General features: G+C 42.6%; 1 protein-coding gene across 3 annotated transcripts in view; it reads left to right on the plus strand.

Annotated features, from left to right (window-relative positions):
- RP1L1 (RP1 like 1) overlaps positions 1-15,088 on the plus strand; it is a 77,008-nt gene extending 61,920 nt beyond the window's left edge. For all 3 annotated transcript variants that reach the window (XM_080389167.1, XM_080389168.1, XM_080389166.1), the window contains 2 exons: positions 4,676-4,841; positions 6,751-15,088. In XM_080389167.1, coding sequence (XP_080245293.1) covers positions 4,676-4,841; positions 6,751-13,301 — 6,717 coding nt within the window. In that variant the 3' untranslated portion in view covers positions 13,302-15,088. The remainder of the gene's footprint in view (positions 1-4,675; positions 4,842-6,750) is intronic.
- Positions 15,089-15,137: the final 49 nt, after the last annotated feature.

Below are 15,137 nucleotides of genomic sequence, written 5' to 3' on the forward strand. Positions count from 1 at the left end.
TCAGGCTGATGTCTATATGAAAATAACAACCAGATCTCCTACAATGAATCACAGAATCACATTATTGCTGAGGTTGGGAGAGCCCTCTGGAGATCATTGTATTCAACCCCGCTTCTCAAAACACAGTCAACTAAAGCAGGTTATTCAGGTGTCCAGCTGGGTATTGAGTATCTCCAAGGATAGAGATCTGACAAATCTGAGCAACCTGTTCCAGGGTTTGGCCACCCTCACAGTGGAAAAAAAAATTGTTTTCTTATGTTTAAATGGAATTTCTTGTATAAATAAATTAAAAAATGATCCAATAGAGTAAAGTTTAGACAACAACAGTCTCTAAAGTCCTGGGTTTTCACCAGCTGCAAGAAATTTAAAGGACCCTTCAAAATCATTCACTATTTACTGCACTGACAGTCCCCCTCTTCGGGAAAGACCTAAAAGTTTTGTCCCAGCCTGTTCTATTACTGATTTTACTTATATTGGGATTATGCCACATTTGATATTACACAGCTGAAGTAAATCATGTTGTATTCCTAAAACAGCAATTAACAGCAACAACTCATTGAAATAATATGGCCTTCAAGAAGGAGCACAGGCCTGGGACATTGGAGACTGATATTCAACACTGAGCTCAGATGATTCCTCCTGATAACTACTGAGTAGTCATGTTGGCTGGAGTTAATCTGCCTTAGTTTAGATGTCTACATCTCTCCTAATCATTCCAAGGTGTTCTTACACCAAAGGAGAAAGGGGCATCTCCAAAGCATGATTTGTGTGTCTTGGAGTAGAAAGAGTAGAAGAGATGTCCAATGCAGGACAGGAACTGCCTTTTCTACATGGACTATACAGCCTTGGTTGAGTATCTCAGTCCTACACACCTAAATTTTAAATGTCAAAAATCTGAGGAAAAATCTAGCTGTTATCTTCCTGTCCTTTGTTCTCAGCATTTGCAGAAGGATGCCTGTTCCTTGTTTTTCACAACTTAGATATCATCAACTTCATCTAACGATAACATATACCTCTGTAGAAGTTCCTTACAAAAGCATTGCTTATAAAAGCCTAGTCCAAGAACAAATCACTTTAGGGTAGGATAACTTCTGAGAGTTAGACTAGAATCGTGCTTGAGGAGGCACATCTCAGCCTTGAACAGCAACCCATATGTTGGAATCCACACTGTCCTCTCTGCAAGATCATTCCTACCTCTTACCTATCCTGAACAGCAATTCAACATCAGTTTATTTTCTCATAAATTAATCAGATCAAATACTTAATCTCTTTCGCTGGGGCTCACGTGCTTCTGAATTATGAGTAGCTACTGTGTCTGCTTTTCACCACAGTGTTATTGCTGAGTCTTGCAATTTTATCTCTCAAGCCGCTTCACCAATTTTCTGTTTGATATCCTGCTTCCACCCCCAGCATGAAAATCAATGGCAGAAAGTGCATGGAAAATACAGTTTCACAAGCCACAGTAACTTTTTGGTCATTGTTATGTCCAAGCAGAAAAGCAGGATCACTTCTCTTACAGCATAGCAAAAAAAGCTCACGGCTTTCATGGTTTTTCCCAGTTTTAAGCCGTGTGATGCAGACTTCAGAAAAGCTAGGGGAAATCCTGCCACAGGTCAAAATGGGGCCGATGTTTCACTCATCACACTCAGGAGCAACAGAAGACACTTGCACACCTGCAGGCTCAGGATCTGATCCCTTCATATTAGAAATATTTTTTAAATATACCTTAAAAAGAAGCAAGTCTGAGAACCTATGCAAAGGATGTCACCCTGGGACACTGTGAGTGAGCTGCAGGTTGCTAAACACCTAAGAGGGGCCATGCTGTTCAGAGATAATTTCGCCCCAGTAAAAGATGTCATATTGATTGTGCTGAATACAGATGTCCTTTTTATAGTCCAGGTACTGATGCGTTATTGAGAGGGTGGGATTCGTGCAGCAGTGTGGGAAAGCTCTGTGCTGGGCAAACAGAGATGACTTGTTATCCCAACTCTACTGCCCTGACAGAAAGGATGTTGCAATAAACTAAATCAATGTGAGAAAAATGATGTATTTAACCCTTAGGAAACATCCAGCTGTACTTACAACTACCAAAATGTTTTTAACAATGAGGCACTACAAAGTGCTGATTTCCCAAATTTAGATTAATTTCTACAATTATTAATTCAAAGAGATTAAGCTGGCAAGATATTAGGAAGAAAAGTTATGTTATAGGTATAAAACACTGCTAAAGAGCTGATGATGCAAGAGATACTACGTGACAGACTCTTTAAGTCCCACAAGACAAGTATATTGAAAGGACTTGATTTGTGCAGTGTATGCAAACGCAATAATTCGGCTGGCTCAGCTCCATTGATTCCTCAAGCTGTTTCATTGGCACCATCTATTTGCTGCACATACAACGCAGCGGTGATGAATGTGATTGAAGTATCTATCTATCTACAGAGATACAGTATGGTGTGAGGTAACACCCTGGGCAAAAAACAGCTTTCACTGAAAAAATGCCCTTTACAAATACGAACAGTTCCTGAACTTGGCGGGGGTTTAAAGACAAATTGTTTTATGTTAGGGTAGGAAGAGATTTCATGTCTAATTTTCTTTCTTCTCCCCCTCTAGTTCCTTTTATCTTTCTCCAGTTTTGCCCTCACTTTTTTTCTACTTGTATGAGGACAGGGCAAAAGATCTCACAAAAGAAATAAAAAGAAAAAGAAAAAAAGAACAGGAAAGTAAAGGAGGAAAAGAGCTATACAGGTGGCAAGAGCCTACTCAAAGTATTTATTTTATTAAATTATAAGCTTTCTAAAAACTTTTGAAATGAGCTAGAAAGATGTTTCCTTCAGAAATACATGGACCAGAAGTGGATTTATTGACAAATGGCAAGGAGTAGACACAAACTGAGATCTGAGGGTTAATTACTGTTTCACGGTACTCTTCACACAGACTCGGCAGTTTCGTTGCCTTACCTACAGTGATGCTCAATGTAACCTTTAGAGAGCAGAGCCTATCTTACTGCGGGCTTTTATAGCAACAAACTCAACGGGACTCGGCTCGCAAGTGTTGTTATGGTGCAAACACAATGAAAACTAAGGGGAAGATGAAGAGGTTTTTGTGTATTCCCGCTAAAAAGTTGTTGCTATACACATAAGATCAATCACTAGATGTGTTTTACTGGATCTGGAGTGTGATTCTGCCTCTGTCCTTTCACTCTCCACACATTTACCCTCCTCTTACTTGCCGAAGATCCAGCAGTATTATCTTGCTACCTCTCAAAGCCCTAGTAGTACTAACTAATCTCAGAACTCCAGAGGCATTTCACAAACAACAAGCCTGGGCTCTGAAGGGGGCCTGATTCGTCATCCCTTGGCTGCAGGGATATTGAGAGTGCCAGACCCCTTTCCTCACACGCTGTTATGCCAGGCACATGTGACAACTGCAGAACTGTCATCGCAGCTCCTCTGAGATTTGTTCTTTTCCATACTAGGTTGCTGGTTAAAGGGCTGATGATTAAATGACACGGTGAGGTCAGGGTGCATCTTACAGGCAAGATCATGCTCAGCCCAGCACGGGTGCACGCTAACACCTTGGTAGCGTACTGTGTGGTCGTCTGGTCCATTATCGCTGTGAGCTCCCATATGCTGTAGAGATGTTCTCTGATGTAGCAGGCTGAGGAGGAAGGGACATCCTAGCTGGGTTGTGGAGACCCCCTGATAGCATAAACCTGCCAGATGTTGGCCACTGGACAGAAAGAGAGCCTTGTCATCCTTTTTGGAAGCCATCAGGTATTTTACCTGGGAGATTTACTTCAGTCTTTCAAATAAGAGATTGCAGAAACATGGTGGGAGAGGGGGTCAAGGCTTTGCCTAGCAAGTGCTCATCACAAGACTGATTCCTGCTCCTTTAGATCCTAGGTAGACATTGCATTGGGTAAAAGTGACTTTTTGCCACATTTAGCCCTGCTCCCTGTTACTAGCTGCAGCTGACATGAAGGCCTTGGTGTGTAATCCGGAAACAAGCCATGCGGTGAAGGCGAAGAGGCAATGTGTAAGCCTAGGCACTCACGGAGGAATGCAGATTCCTTCACAGGCACTTCCCACACTGAGGGACCATGTCCCACAATGTCCAGTACTGAGGCAATACTTGGGGTAATATCTGAGACAGCATTTGAGGCAATACTAGAGGAAGTCACAGCTCTTATCCTCTCCTGAGCAGAGGAAGGAAGAGAATCGATGGCCAATCTGGAATGTAGCATTCACCAGCTAATTATTGCTGTTCCACACAGGAATTAGGAGAATTAAAGAGTGTAATTCTCTGTAGGGGAAACCAAAAACCCTCCAGTTCCACCCCTTTCCTCACTACCACATTGATTATGCCTAAATCTTTCCCAGGAGATGTAAAACCTTGCAATAAATGACATCTCCCTTAGGTAATCTCCCCCACCCCTTCCTTATCTTCGGAGATCTGATTAAAGCACATCAGAGCTTCTCTACCAATAGAATAATATTGCAACAGAGCCTGCCAACAGACTCTGGTGGACCCTGAAGTTCTCCAGAACCGTGTTGATTTTATTTTAGGTGACAAGTGAATTTCAGTGGATTCTGGGCCTGGATTCAGTGGATTCTGGAAGAATCTAGCTTTGCTTTATTGGCTTATGGTGATCCACTTGCTCTTCTCTTTCTAGATCGACAGCATGCAGGCTCTGCTTCACTGTCCCAGCGTGCTGGTGTGTGTCGGCCGGGAGCCATTTAAACCTGTATCGATGGAGAATTTGCGGAAACACTCAGTGGAGAAGCTGCCCAATCTGGCTCCCCGTTCCAATGGCAACAATGTCAACGAAAACAATGAAAGTAAGAAAAACTCTGGGGCCTATTGCACAGTCATCTCTAGAACTGTGTCCCACAACATGGAGATTGCAGACACCTATTGTACTGCCCCAATGTGCAGATTTCACGTGGAAAATGTACTTCCCTCTCTCTGCCTCCCAGCCCTTTCCATCCTCCCCTTCTTTTTCTCTGGTTTCCTTCTAGGATTTCCTCCCTACACCCTCCAGTCTTTCTTCTACATGCTCCCTGTGTCTGGCTGACTTCCCTTCCTCGTTCATATCTCTGTGTCTCCTTTTCCTTCCAGAACTCCCTCCTTTCCTGTGTGCCTCTGAGACTCCCCAAACCCTTGAGATTTCCCACGAATCCTCTACCCCCTTATCTGTCTGTCTGATACTGCCTGTGTTTCTGCTTTTGCCTGCATCAGGACTGGAGGATGCCCTGTTTTTGTCGGCAGGAGACTGTTTCTCCTGCAGATTCCAACTGTGGTGTAACCCTTTGGGAAAAAAGTATGTTTTTATGGAAAGGTTATGTTCAGGAAGGAGTATGTTATGGGTTACTTAGAGTGATATTTCTTAGGCACTTCATCATGAGTTATCTAAGGCCACAGGTTATTAAGCCACCCACCCTCAGTGGCCTATGAAAAGAAACTTCCCATTTCCAAAGGGCAATTAATCTCACCTATATTAGGGATTTTTTTTAGGATGAGATGAAATGAAATGTGTTCTGCAGGTGCACCTGTTTCTCTCCATTGTCAATACCACGAGCCAGAAAACATTCATTCATATGCTGACAACTGGTTGTAGAAACTTAAGGACAGAGGCATCCCGCACTCACTGGCCAAGACATAAAAAATTGTAGGGAGCAGCAGGAATAAACTGAAACTTTGTCCATCAAATGACTGAGCAGATAGTTCAGTTCAAATGCATAAAGATGATTAGATAACAGCTATTTCATGTGTTATTGGTCTTGGTTGGTGTGCTCCCTGTTCAACATTTCCTTCCTAAAATGCCCTCCATTCAGCTGCACATTCGTATGCCACAGAGGCATGTGATGGTCCAGATACATAAAAGTAAAATTTGAACAAACATATATTAGAAACAAGACATGCATATCTTGCAAGACAGTGTGATAGCAATGTACTCTGCTCAAAATGAGGGGTCTAGGACCTCGGTAAATCTATGCAGAACACTGCACTGGGCCTTAAAGATGTGCTTTGGTTACAATTCTTAAAATTCCCTTACTATCACTGACGACTTCTATAACTGCTACTATTTCTCTTTGTAACTATCACCAGTTCACAATTTCTTTTCCACTTGTTCTTTATGTTTTAATAAACATTATAATTATTCACAGTGGCACATCCCTGCAGGGACTTCATGCTGCTCTGGTCTACGTGGCCACACCTGTTTCCTGGCGTGTGAGAGAAGTGAATGATGCACGATAAATGTGTGACACTTGACCTTTAGCTAAGGAAGAGGGTCACTTCTCCATGTATCTTTCCCCAACTGAATAAAAAGGATGAAAACTTGCACAGTTGAATAAAGGGTTATTTGCAACACAATAAAATACAGAAACTCTTGGGAATAAATTGGTCTGTGTGTATATATATATATATATATGTATATATTTCTTCTTTCTGGTATGCACTTAACACAACAAAAAAGTGTTTGTGTTTTGATTTAGATTAAAAAAATAATAAAGGTAATGTATAGAAGATTTAAATACATATTATTCATTAAAAACGTAACATATATTATTAAAACGTCATAATGTAGTCAAGTTTTGAAATTATGTAAACTGGGATAGGCTTAGCTTTAATGGAATAATACCAGTATTCACTAGTTTGAGGGTTTGATCTATATAATTTGTGATATCTTCATATGAGTTAACATGTTTCTCCATCTTTCTTTTCTTCACTTACTTCAAACACCAGTGAACTTTGGACTGGAAGCCAAAAAAAGTGTTATCCATCCACGGTCAGCATCAAGCAATAGGTCGATGAGATTTTCTTTATCATCAGAAAAGTCGTATCCTAATGGTCTCGCTGCCTCACCAGATAATGGTGCACCTTTCTCAAACGGTTGCTCACATTCAAAACCTGGAGACCTGGTCCATTCCTTGGTCAACGATGACATAGAAAAACGGGTGCATGTGAACAAGGATGGAAGCTTGTCTGTTGAGATGAAAGTCCGTTTCCGCTTGCTAAACGATGAGACTTTGCAGTGGTCCACTCAGATCAGAAAGTCCAATCTGATGAACCAAATGCCTTGCCAAGAGTCAGGCGTAGAGGAGGACAGTGGAGTAGACCCCATACAGAAAATGAACCCAGAAGCCAGCTCAGAGGCAGATGAATCATTATATCCCTGTGATATTGATTCTTACATGTCAAAACTTGAGGAATCAGAATGTGATGAGGCTCATTGTCACAGCTGTGGAAAGAAACACCAGGACTATGACATTTGGAAAAACCCCATGCACACATCCCAGAGGGAAGAGCCCAGAGTACAAAGCACCTGGCACACACGGTCATCATGCTCCAGCACATCTTCCCGGAGGAGAGTAGTCCACAGAAAAATGGCATCCATGGATAGCCTCCACACCACGTCCAGTGAGGAATTCTCTGAGCACATTGTGCAAGAGTCCTCATCCTACTCAGAGACTATAGAGAACAGAGTGGCATACCGATCCATTAAAAAGTGTATGTGTCGAAGTGATCTGTCTACAGGTGCTTCCAATGGAGAGGACCAACAAGAATACACTCGGGCAAGCACGGGCAATAGTCAGAGACCTTCATCCTTGGGTTTAATGTCACGTTCAAGCTGTGAAAACAACCTGGATACTCAAGACGCCCCTGAAGACCATGAGGCCAGCAAAAAAAATTTACAAAATGAAGATGAAATTTGTTCTGAAGTTTCCTCTGTGAAATGTCTAAAGGATGATATGGAAGAGGTTGAAAGCAGCAGAGTTGGGAGTGTCATGTCAGGATCTTCTCTGCAGTCCAGACAGAGCAAGAAGAATGTATGTAAGGAAACAAGTAGTGTGGGTAGGAGCATGTCCTCCTCAAGCCTTCAGAACACAAATCAAGAAAATAACACTAAGTGCTCTACTCCTGCCAGCAGTGTGCACAGCAAGTCTAGCAACTGTACTACGCCAAGAGCAAAGAGCGAACAGGGTGACCACTCTGATGACAATGTAGTCTCCTCCTTCTCCAGTGAGTCCTGCCCTAAGAAAGAGGGTGAAGACGCTGAAGCAGAACAAGAAGAAAATGAACTCAATGATGTCAGCTCAGTGTCAGCAAAAACAAAGCCCAGCCAATCAGTTAGAGATGAAAGCAGTGACAGCGAACGATGCTCTACGCAAGGAGCCTCCCATTCCAGAGCTAGTGACAGGCACAGCAAGAGAAGTGACAGCAATGAGATCGTTCTGTGCAATGCATCTTGCTCTTCCAAAGGATCCAAAAAGAGCAAACACAGCTATATTAATGCAGATGCACAGTCTGAAATGTCTGTGTCATCACTTGAATCCACTTGGAATAAAAAGAAGAATTCCCTACATGCAGATGATGCGAGATCATGCAGCAGGGCATCTAATTACTCCAAAAGCTCATGTGAAATCAAGAAAAAATCTGTCGGAGATGCCATGTCTCATAAGTCAGGTTCTCTTCACTCAAACATTTCATTTACTAGTGAAGCAGAGGTAATTGCAGGTTTTACTGAGGAGAAAAGCTTGAAAAGTACAACCAATGCCTACAGTGAATCCTCAAAAGGCTCAAAGAAGAGAAGCCATAGAGAAGAAAATAGCAAGACACCTTCCCTCTGCTCGAGCGTTTCAGGCCCTAATGAAAAAGCTGGAGAGGGTCGTTCCAAGATTAATTCAGAGGCCACTTCAAGACAGGGAAGTATGAGTGAGAGTGTTTGTTCAAAAAGTGTCCACTCAACTGGGACTGGCATTAGGAATGGAAATCCTGCAAGTGTCTTTTCAAGAGCCTCTTCTAAGTCAGAAGTAAAAGATAAATGTTCATTGACACAGACATCCCAGGAAAGTAACGATAGGTATTCACAGTCAAACGTATCTCAATCTTCAAAAGCAAGGCCAAGAAAAACTACAAATCTTCATGTGAAGATGTCAAACGCCAGCCGAGCGTCATTGTCTGAGAATTTGTCGGTATGTAGTATGCATTGCCCTGTCCCACCAAAAGGGAAACCGAACAGCAACAAAATACGTTCAAAAATGTTGAAAAATTCCTCCATTAGCAGCATAGGTACTGAGTCAGTGCTGACCACAGGAAAAGAGCAGAAAGAAATTGTAGATTCCTCCAAAGCCACTTCCTATGGGTCTAAATCAGCTGCGACTGAAATAAATGATCAGGAGAATAAAGAGATTGATGATTCTTGCAACAGAAAAGTTGAGGAAGAGTTAGAAGACACAGGCGTGCAGGAGGAAGGGAGCGATTTAATGCCATCTGCTCTACCAAATACATCTCCAGAAGAAGTTGTGCAAGAATGGCTAAGTAAAATCCCGTCAGAAGCATTGCTTATGAAATATGAAATGGAGGATGGTGCAGAAGGGGAATGTAATGAGGCCACCACTGAGGTATTGAACAGTATAAATACAGAGGAAATCTCAGAGAATGAAAAAGCTGAGAAAAAGAACGTGGAGGAGGCTGAAAATGAGGCAAAGGGTGAAGAGGGACAAGAGACAGAAGAAGGCACTGCTATTAATGAAGAGGCTGAAGTATGCGTGAATCAGGAAGAAAGCCCTGAGGCTTTGTCCGAAGCTGCCAAAGCTGACCAGGCAGAATGCAGCCAGTCAGTTACATCCAGCCAAAATAACAACAGAAGAGACCTTCCAACCTCTGTCAAGACTTCTGTCCAGATCATGAAGGCCTTGCTCAGTTCAAAACATGAAACAAAATTTGACCGATCACACAGTTTGCCTGAAGTGTCCCCCACTATGGGAAGAAAACTGAGTAACTCTGCCAACATTTTGATTACTTGTCTTGCCAGTCTCCAGCTCCTTGATGAAAATTCAGAAGATCCATCAGATACATCAAAATATTTGAGTAAGTCGAGGTATATGGAGCTGCTAAATATTTTTCAGGCCCTGTGGTTTGGATGCACAGCTGAAAAAAGTGGTCCAAGTTCAGGTCAAGAGGCAAGTGAGCAGGCAAAAACAGCCTCTGGGTTTAAATCCCCCAAATCTGTAGATTATGACTTCACCCCCCTGTCCTCCTCTGGGGTCGATGTTAGCAGTGGTTCTGGTGGCTCAGTAGAAGACAGTACCGCTGGTGCCAAGGACTGTGCTTTAATGGCACAGAAAACTGTTGGATTCAAATCAGTTGAACCAGTGGAAAATGTAGAGACTGGCACGGAACTGACTGAGGCTGAGGGGCAAAGTAAGGACGAAGAGCTGTCATCCCGACCTTCCACAGCCTGTTCAAAATCAAAAGGTGAGGAAAAAGCACAGTCTACTAGAGGGAGCTCTGTAATTCAGGAGGCAGAAGAGAATAAGGAAGATCAGTGCAGTAACTGCGAAAATGGTCAGGAGGAAGGGGGAGAAGATGGAAACCGAGAAAACAGCAAATTAACTGAAAGTGGAGAACAAGAAGCTGAAGCTGTGAATGATGAACTTCCAAAAGAAAATCTTGAAGAGGAAGCTGATCAGCTAGCCACTACGGATGATGCAAATGTCAATGATGCTGATTGTGGGACAGAGCTGAAAGCAGCTGTAGAAGAACAGCTTGGAGAAGAGTCTCCAAATGACCCAGAGTCCAAAGTCGATATGACCACCAGTATGGACACAACCCTTGTCCAGCAGAAGTCAGCGGATCCAGACCCAGTTTGGGTCCTGAGACTGCTTAAAAAAATTGAGAAGGAATTCATGGCTCACTATGTCAGTGCCATGAATGAATTCAAAGTCAGGTGGAACCTGCAGAACAATCAGCAGACAGATAAAATGATACTAGAGCTGAAGGAGGAAGTGAGTAAAAGGATACAAAGAAGCATAGAGAAAGAGCTGAGGAAGATCAAAACCAGAGCAGGGAAGAATATGCCGAGACCTCCAGATGAACCACTCAAGCATGAGTCAACACTCCAAATTGAGCAGAGGAGACGGCGATTGCAAACTATACATAAAATGTCACTCTTCAGTGAGAAGAATGGAACCCAGACTAGAACCCAGAGGCTAGAGAGCACATCAGACTTACCATTTGATGTAGATGAAAATATAGCATTTGATGCAGCTTTTGAGGCCAGTGCTAGTACACAAAGTAGTGAGGAGGAATACTGCCCATGTGACTCTTGCTTGAGGAAAAAAATGGCTTCCAAGCCAATAAGAAACCCAGTGGTGGCCACCAATGCCCCAATCATGAAAGCATTTGATTTACAGCAAATCCTGAGGTTGAAGAAAAACGACAATGAGGAAGCCTGTGTCTCAGAAGCAGCCCAGGATACCAAAACAATTCCCAGCAGTTCTGTGGAGGAAGCAGCAGAAAATGGCAACCCAAATGAGGACAATGATGCGGGTGAACTCCAGCCAAATGAAATGGAAGTGGAGAGCAATGAGGAAAAGGAGGTAGAATTAAATGATGTAGGCAGCTCAGTGTTGAACGGAGATGGAGAAGGACCTGAAACAGCAGAGAGTCAAAACTGTGAGATGGAGGATGAAGAAACCAAGGAAGAGGAAAATGAAGAGGCAGAAGAAGTGGGGGAAGAAACAAAAGAGAGAGAAGAAGAGGAAGATGAAGCAAAAGAGGAGGAGGAAGAGAAAGAGGAAGAAGAAATAACGAAGGCAGAAGAAGAGGAAACAAAAGAGGAGGAGGGAGAAACAAAAGAGGAAGAAGATGAGGAACTAAAAGAGGAAGCAGCAGAGGAAGAGGAAATAAAAGAGGAGGAAGAGAAGCAGGAGGAAGGGAAGGAGGCAGAAGAGGAAGAAACAAAAGAGGAGGAAGAGGAAGTGAAGCAGGAAGAGGAAGAAACAAAAGAGGAAGAGGAAGTAAAGGTGGAAGAGGAAGAAACAAAAGAGGAGGAAGAGGGAGTGAAGGAGGAAGAGGAAGAAACAAAAGAAGAAGAGGAAGAGGAAGTAAAGGTGGAAGAGGAAGAAACAAAAGAGGAAGAGGAAGGAGAAGGAGAAGGGGAAGGGGAAGGGGAAGAAACAAAAGAGGAGGAAGAAGAAGTGGAGGAGGATGAGGTGGAAACAAAAGAGGAGGAGGAAGAGGAAGTGACGGAGAATGAGGAAGAAACAAAAGATGAGGAAGAGGAAGTGGAGGAGGATGAGGAAGAAAAAAAAGAGGAGGAAGAGGAAGTGAAGGAGGATGAGGAAGAAAAAAAAGATGAGGAAGAGGAAGTGGATGAGGATGAGGAAGAAACAAAAGAGGAGGAGGAAGAGGAAGTGGAGAAGGATGAGGAAGAAACAAAAGAGGAGGAAGAGGGAGTGAAAGAGGAGGATGAAGGAAAAAAAGAAGATGAAGACATTAAGGATGAGGAAGAAACAAAAGAGGAGGAGAAGGTGCAAGAAGAGGAAGAAGTAACAAAGGAGGATGAAGAAGCAAAAGAAGATGAGGAAGAAACAAAACAAGAGGAGCAGGAAGTGGAAGAAGAGGAAGAAAACCCAAAAGAGAAGGAGGAAGAAGCAAAAGAGGAAGAAGAAATAAAGAAAGAGGAGAAGGAAGCAAATGGGGAAGAGGAAGATAAAGAAGACACTCAAAATGAAGAGCAGGAAGCTGAGGAGAAGTCCAAAGCTGAAGATGAAGCTGACAATGAAGCTGAAGAAGCAGAGGAGCCAGAGGATGAAGACATTGGAGCTGATGATGTGGAAGAGATGGACAAATGCAGAGGAGATGCTGGCTCTGGAACTGACAATAATCCTGAAGATGTTGCAGAAGGAAATGAAGAAGCTGAGCAGGATGAAGCTGAGGCAGTGGAAGACACAAATCCAGAGTCAGAAGGTGAGGCATGTTCAGCTGAGGAGGAAAACAACAGTGAAGGAGATGATAAATATGATGAGAATGATGAGAAACCTACCAGTGATGACCCTGACAAAGCACATGAAAAACATGAAGACAAAGGCAACAACAAGGTTTCTGAGAGTGCCTCAAAAATCAAAGGCAAAAAAACCAACAAAAGACTAGAGACTCTGAACAAAACAGCAGCCTATTCTTGTTATTCTTCTGTAAGAAGCTTCTCACACAAATCCCAGAAGGGGTCTGAAGATGAAGAGGAATGCAAAGATGACACTGACTTTGTGAACAACCATCCCAATGGAGAGGCTCAAACTGATGAGAGCAGCAAACCCTCACAGATGTATCCTGACAGTGAGGAAGAAGAAGAGGACAAAGCATCTTCATGCACTGATCCTTTGGGAGATGAGGACCCAGCAGATGCTGAAGGTGTAGGTGCAAAGGAGGTTGAACACACTGATGAAGTTCAGGCTTCTAAAAAGAAAGAAGACTCTGATCATATTGACCAGGATGACCTGGACTTCTAGAACTGCTTATCAAAAACAGTATTTTTCTTTCATGCTTTCTTTCTTTTTTAAAAGTACACTTTCATTGCATATTACAGTATCTCCAGTGAGTTAAGCCATCATAACTGGCTTTTGTTCTTGAGTTAAATGTGGTAAATTTGCTCTTGAATCCTGTGAGTAATATTGCAATTACCTGCCCTCATTTCTAGAGGGCTAGTAAATTAATTAAGTTGTAGTTGTTTCAATAGGAAAGTGGTTTGGGGAAAGAGAAGGCTGTTTTGTTTGTGATACCTTCTTGTTCCCACTCTTTAAACCATGCTGTTTGCTGCTTGAGTAGTCTGTGGCTCTGCTGGGCATCATCTCTGAGTGACTTCAGGATGCCTTTCACCTGTTGCATGCCATTTTCCTGGAAAGATTGCCAATGCACAGAAATGCGACAAAATCTGGATTCATTGCCAAAGTCTGGTCAGAGCCCACAGAGATGTATATTCATTTCCCCCTTACCCTACCCTACCCTACCCTACCCTACCCTACCCTACCCCACTTTCTCTGCACCCAGGAAAAGGTCCTGAGATATCAAAGTCTTTCCCCACTTTCTCTGTTTTTCTTTAGTAGAAGTTGAGGCCATTCCTCACTTCACCAGAAATCCTCAACACTGAGACAGGTCATTCCAGTAGATCTCTTCCGTACTACCCATCGGTTTCTACTGTTCTCATCACTGTAGTATGTGATCATGTAGCAGTAGACAGAAAGGATGAGTTAGTTCACCTGTTAGGTATCTGAGAAATGGTTGGATGCAATATGGACCAAATTAGAAACGAGTAGAGTTCATCCTTTACTATGCCAGTGATGGTATCTAAACACTTTACAATCATCTGGGATCCCTCAGACAATTTCATACGAGGCTCTGTTCTGAAGCTAATAGGATTTGCAATTGCTCAGTGCCTCGCCCTTGCAGACAACCAATAAAATTTAAATAAATTTTACCTTCAACATTGAAAAGGATTGGGTATTTGCACTGCAGCAAACAGCTGGAAGAGGCTCAGTCATTTACTGAAGAGGGTGGACTTTACAAATCATGATAGAACTGCTAACTTCATTTAACAACTCTTTTCTACCAGATTATATGTATTTTTTTTCTTTTCCCCTGGGGCAATGTATTAATTTCTGAATAAATGCCCAACTAATACCAGGAGAAGTTTGACCATACCTCAGCTGCATACATGTGCATATCTCTTTGGGAAATGGTCCATTTTATCAATATTTGCAGGGAGAATAAAACAGCAAAAAACAAAGAGAGGGTGAAAACAAAATGCCTTAAATTGTACGGTGGAAAAGTACGTGTGTAGTATTGTGCCAGGTTTGTGAAAGTGTATGCAGACATGTGGAAATAATCAATATTTTAAATTAATTCATTGATACTGTTATCATTTTAATATCCAGTTTCTTCAACACAAAGCCAACCAATTGATTTCCAGAGGTAAGATTCATTTCACTCAAATTAAGAACTGGGTTCAGCTCCAGAGGTGCATACTTCGTTATAGGTGCCTAAGAAATAGGGGTTTATGTGGAGCAGTCAGTGGAGAGCCAGGTCTCCACTGAGCTGCCCTCACAAAGGCTTACAGTGCCCTCTGAGATCCTCCAGGGAATCCCAGAGAGCCACACCATCCTCAATACACAGAAGTTAAGTTCTGGCCCTTTCCAAGAAGAAAGGCAACCCTACCTGCTAGTTCCATGTGGATGCCTTAGGTTTCCTAGGACATCTCAGGTAGAACTATACCTCTGTCTGGGCGCAACTCAGCCGAACCCTGACTGTCCCAAAGTTTGATACCTTTTCTCATCTGGTAGTCTCAGTTC

Source organism: Falco punctatus, assembly GCF_963210335.1.
Source record: "Falco punctatus genome assembly, chromosome: 5".
NCBI lineage: Eukaryota > Metazoa > Chordata > Aves > Falconiformes > Falconidae > Falco > Falco punctatus.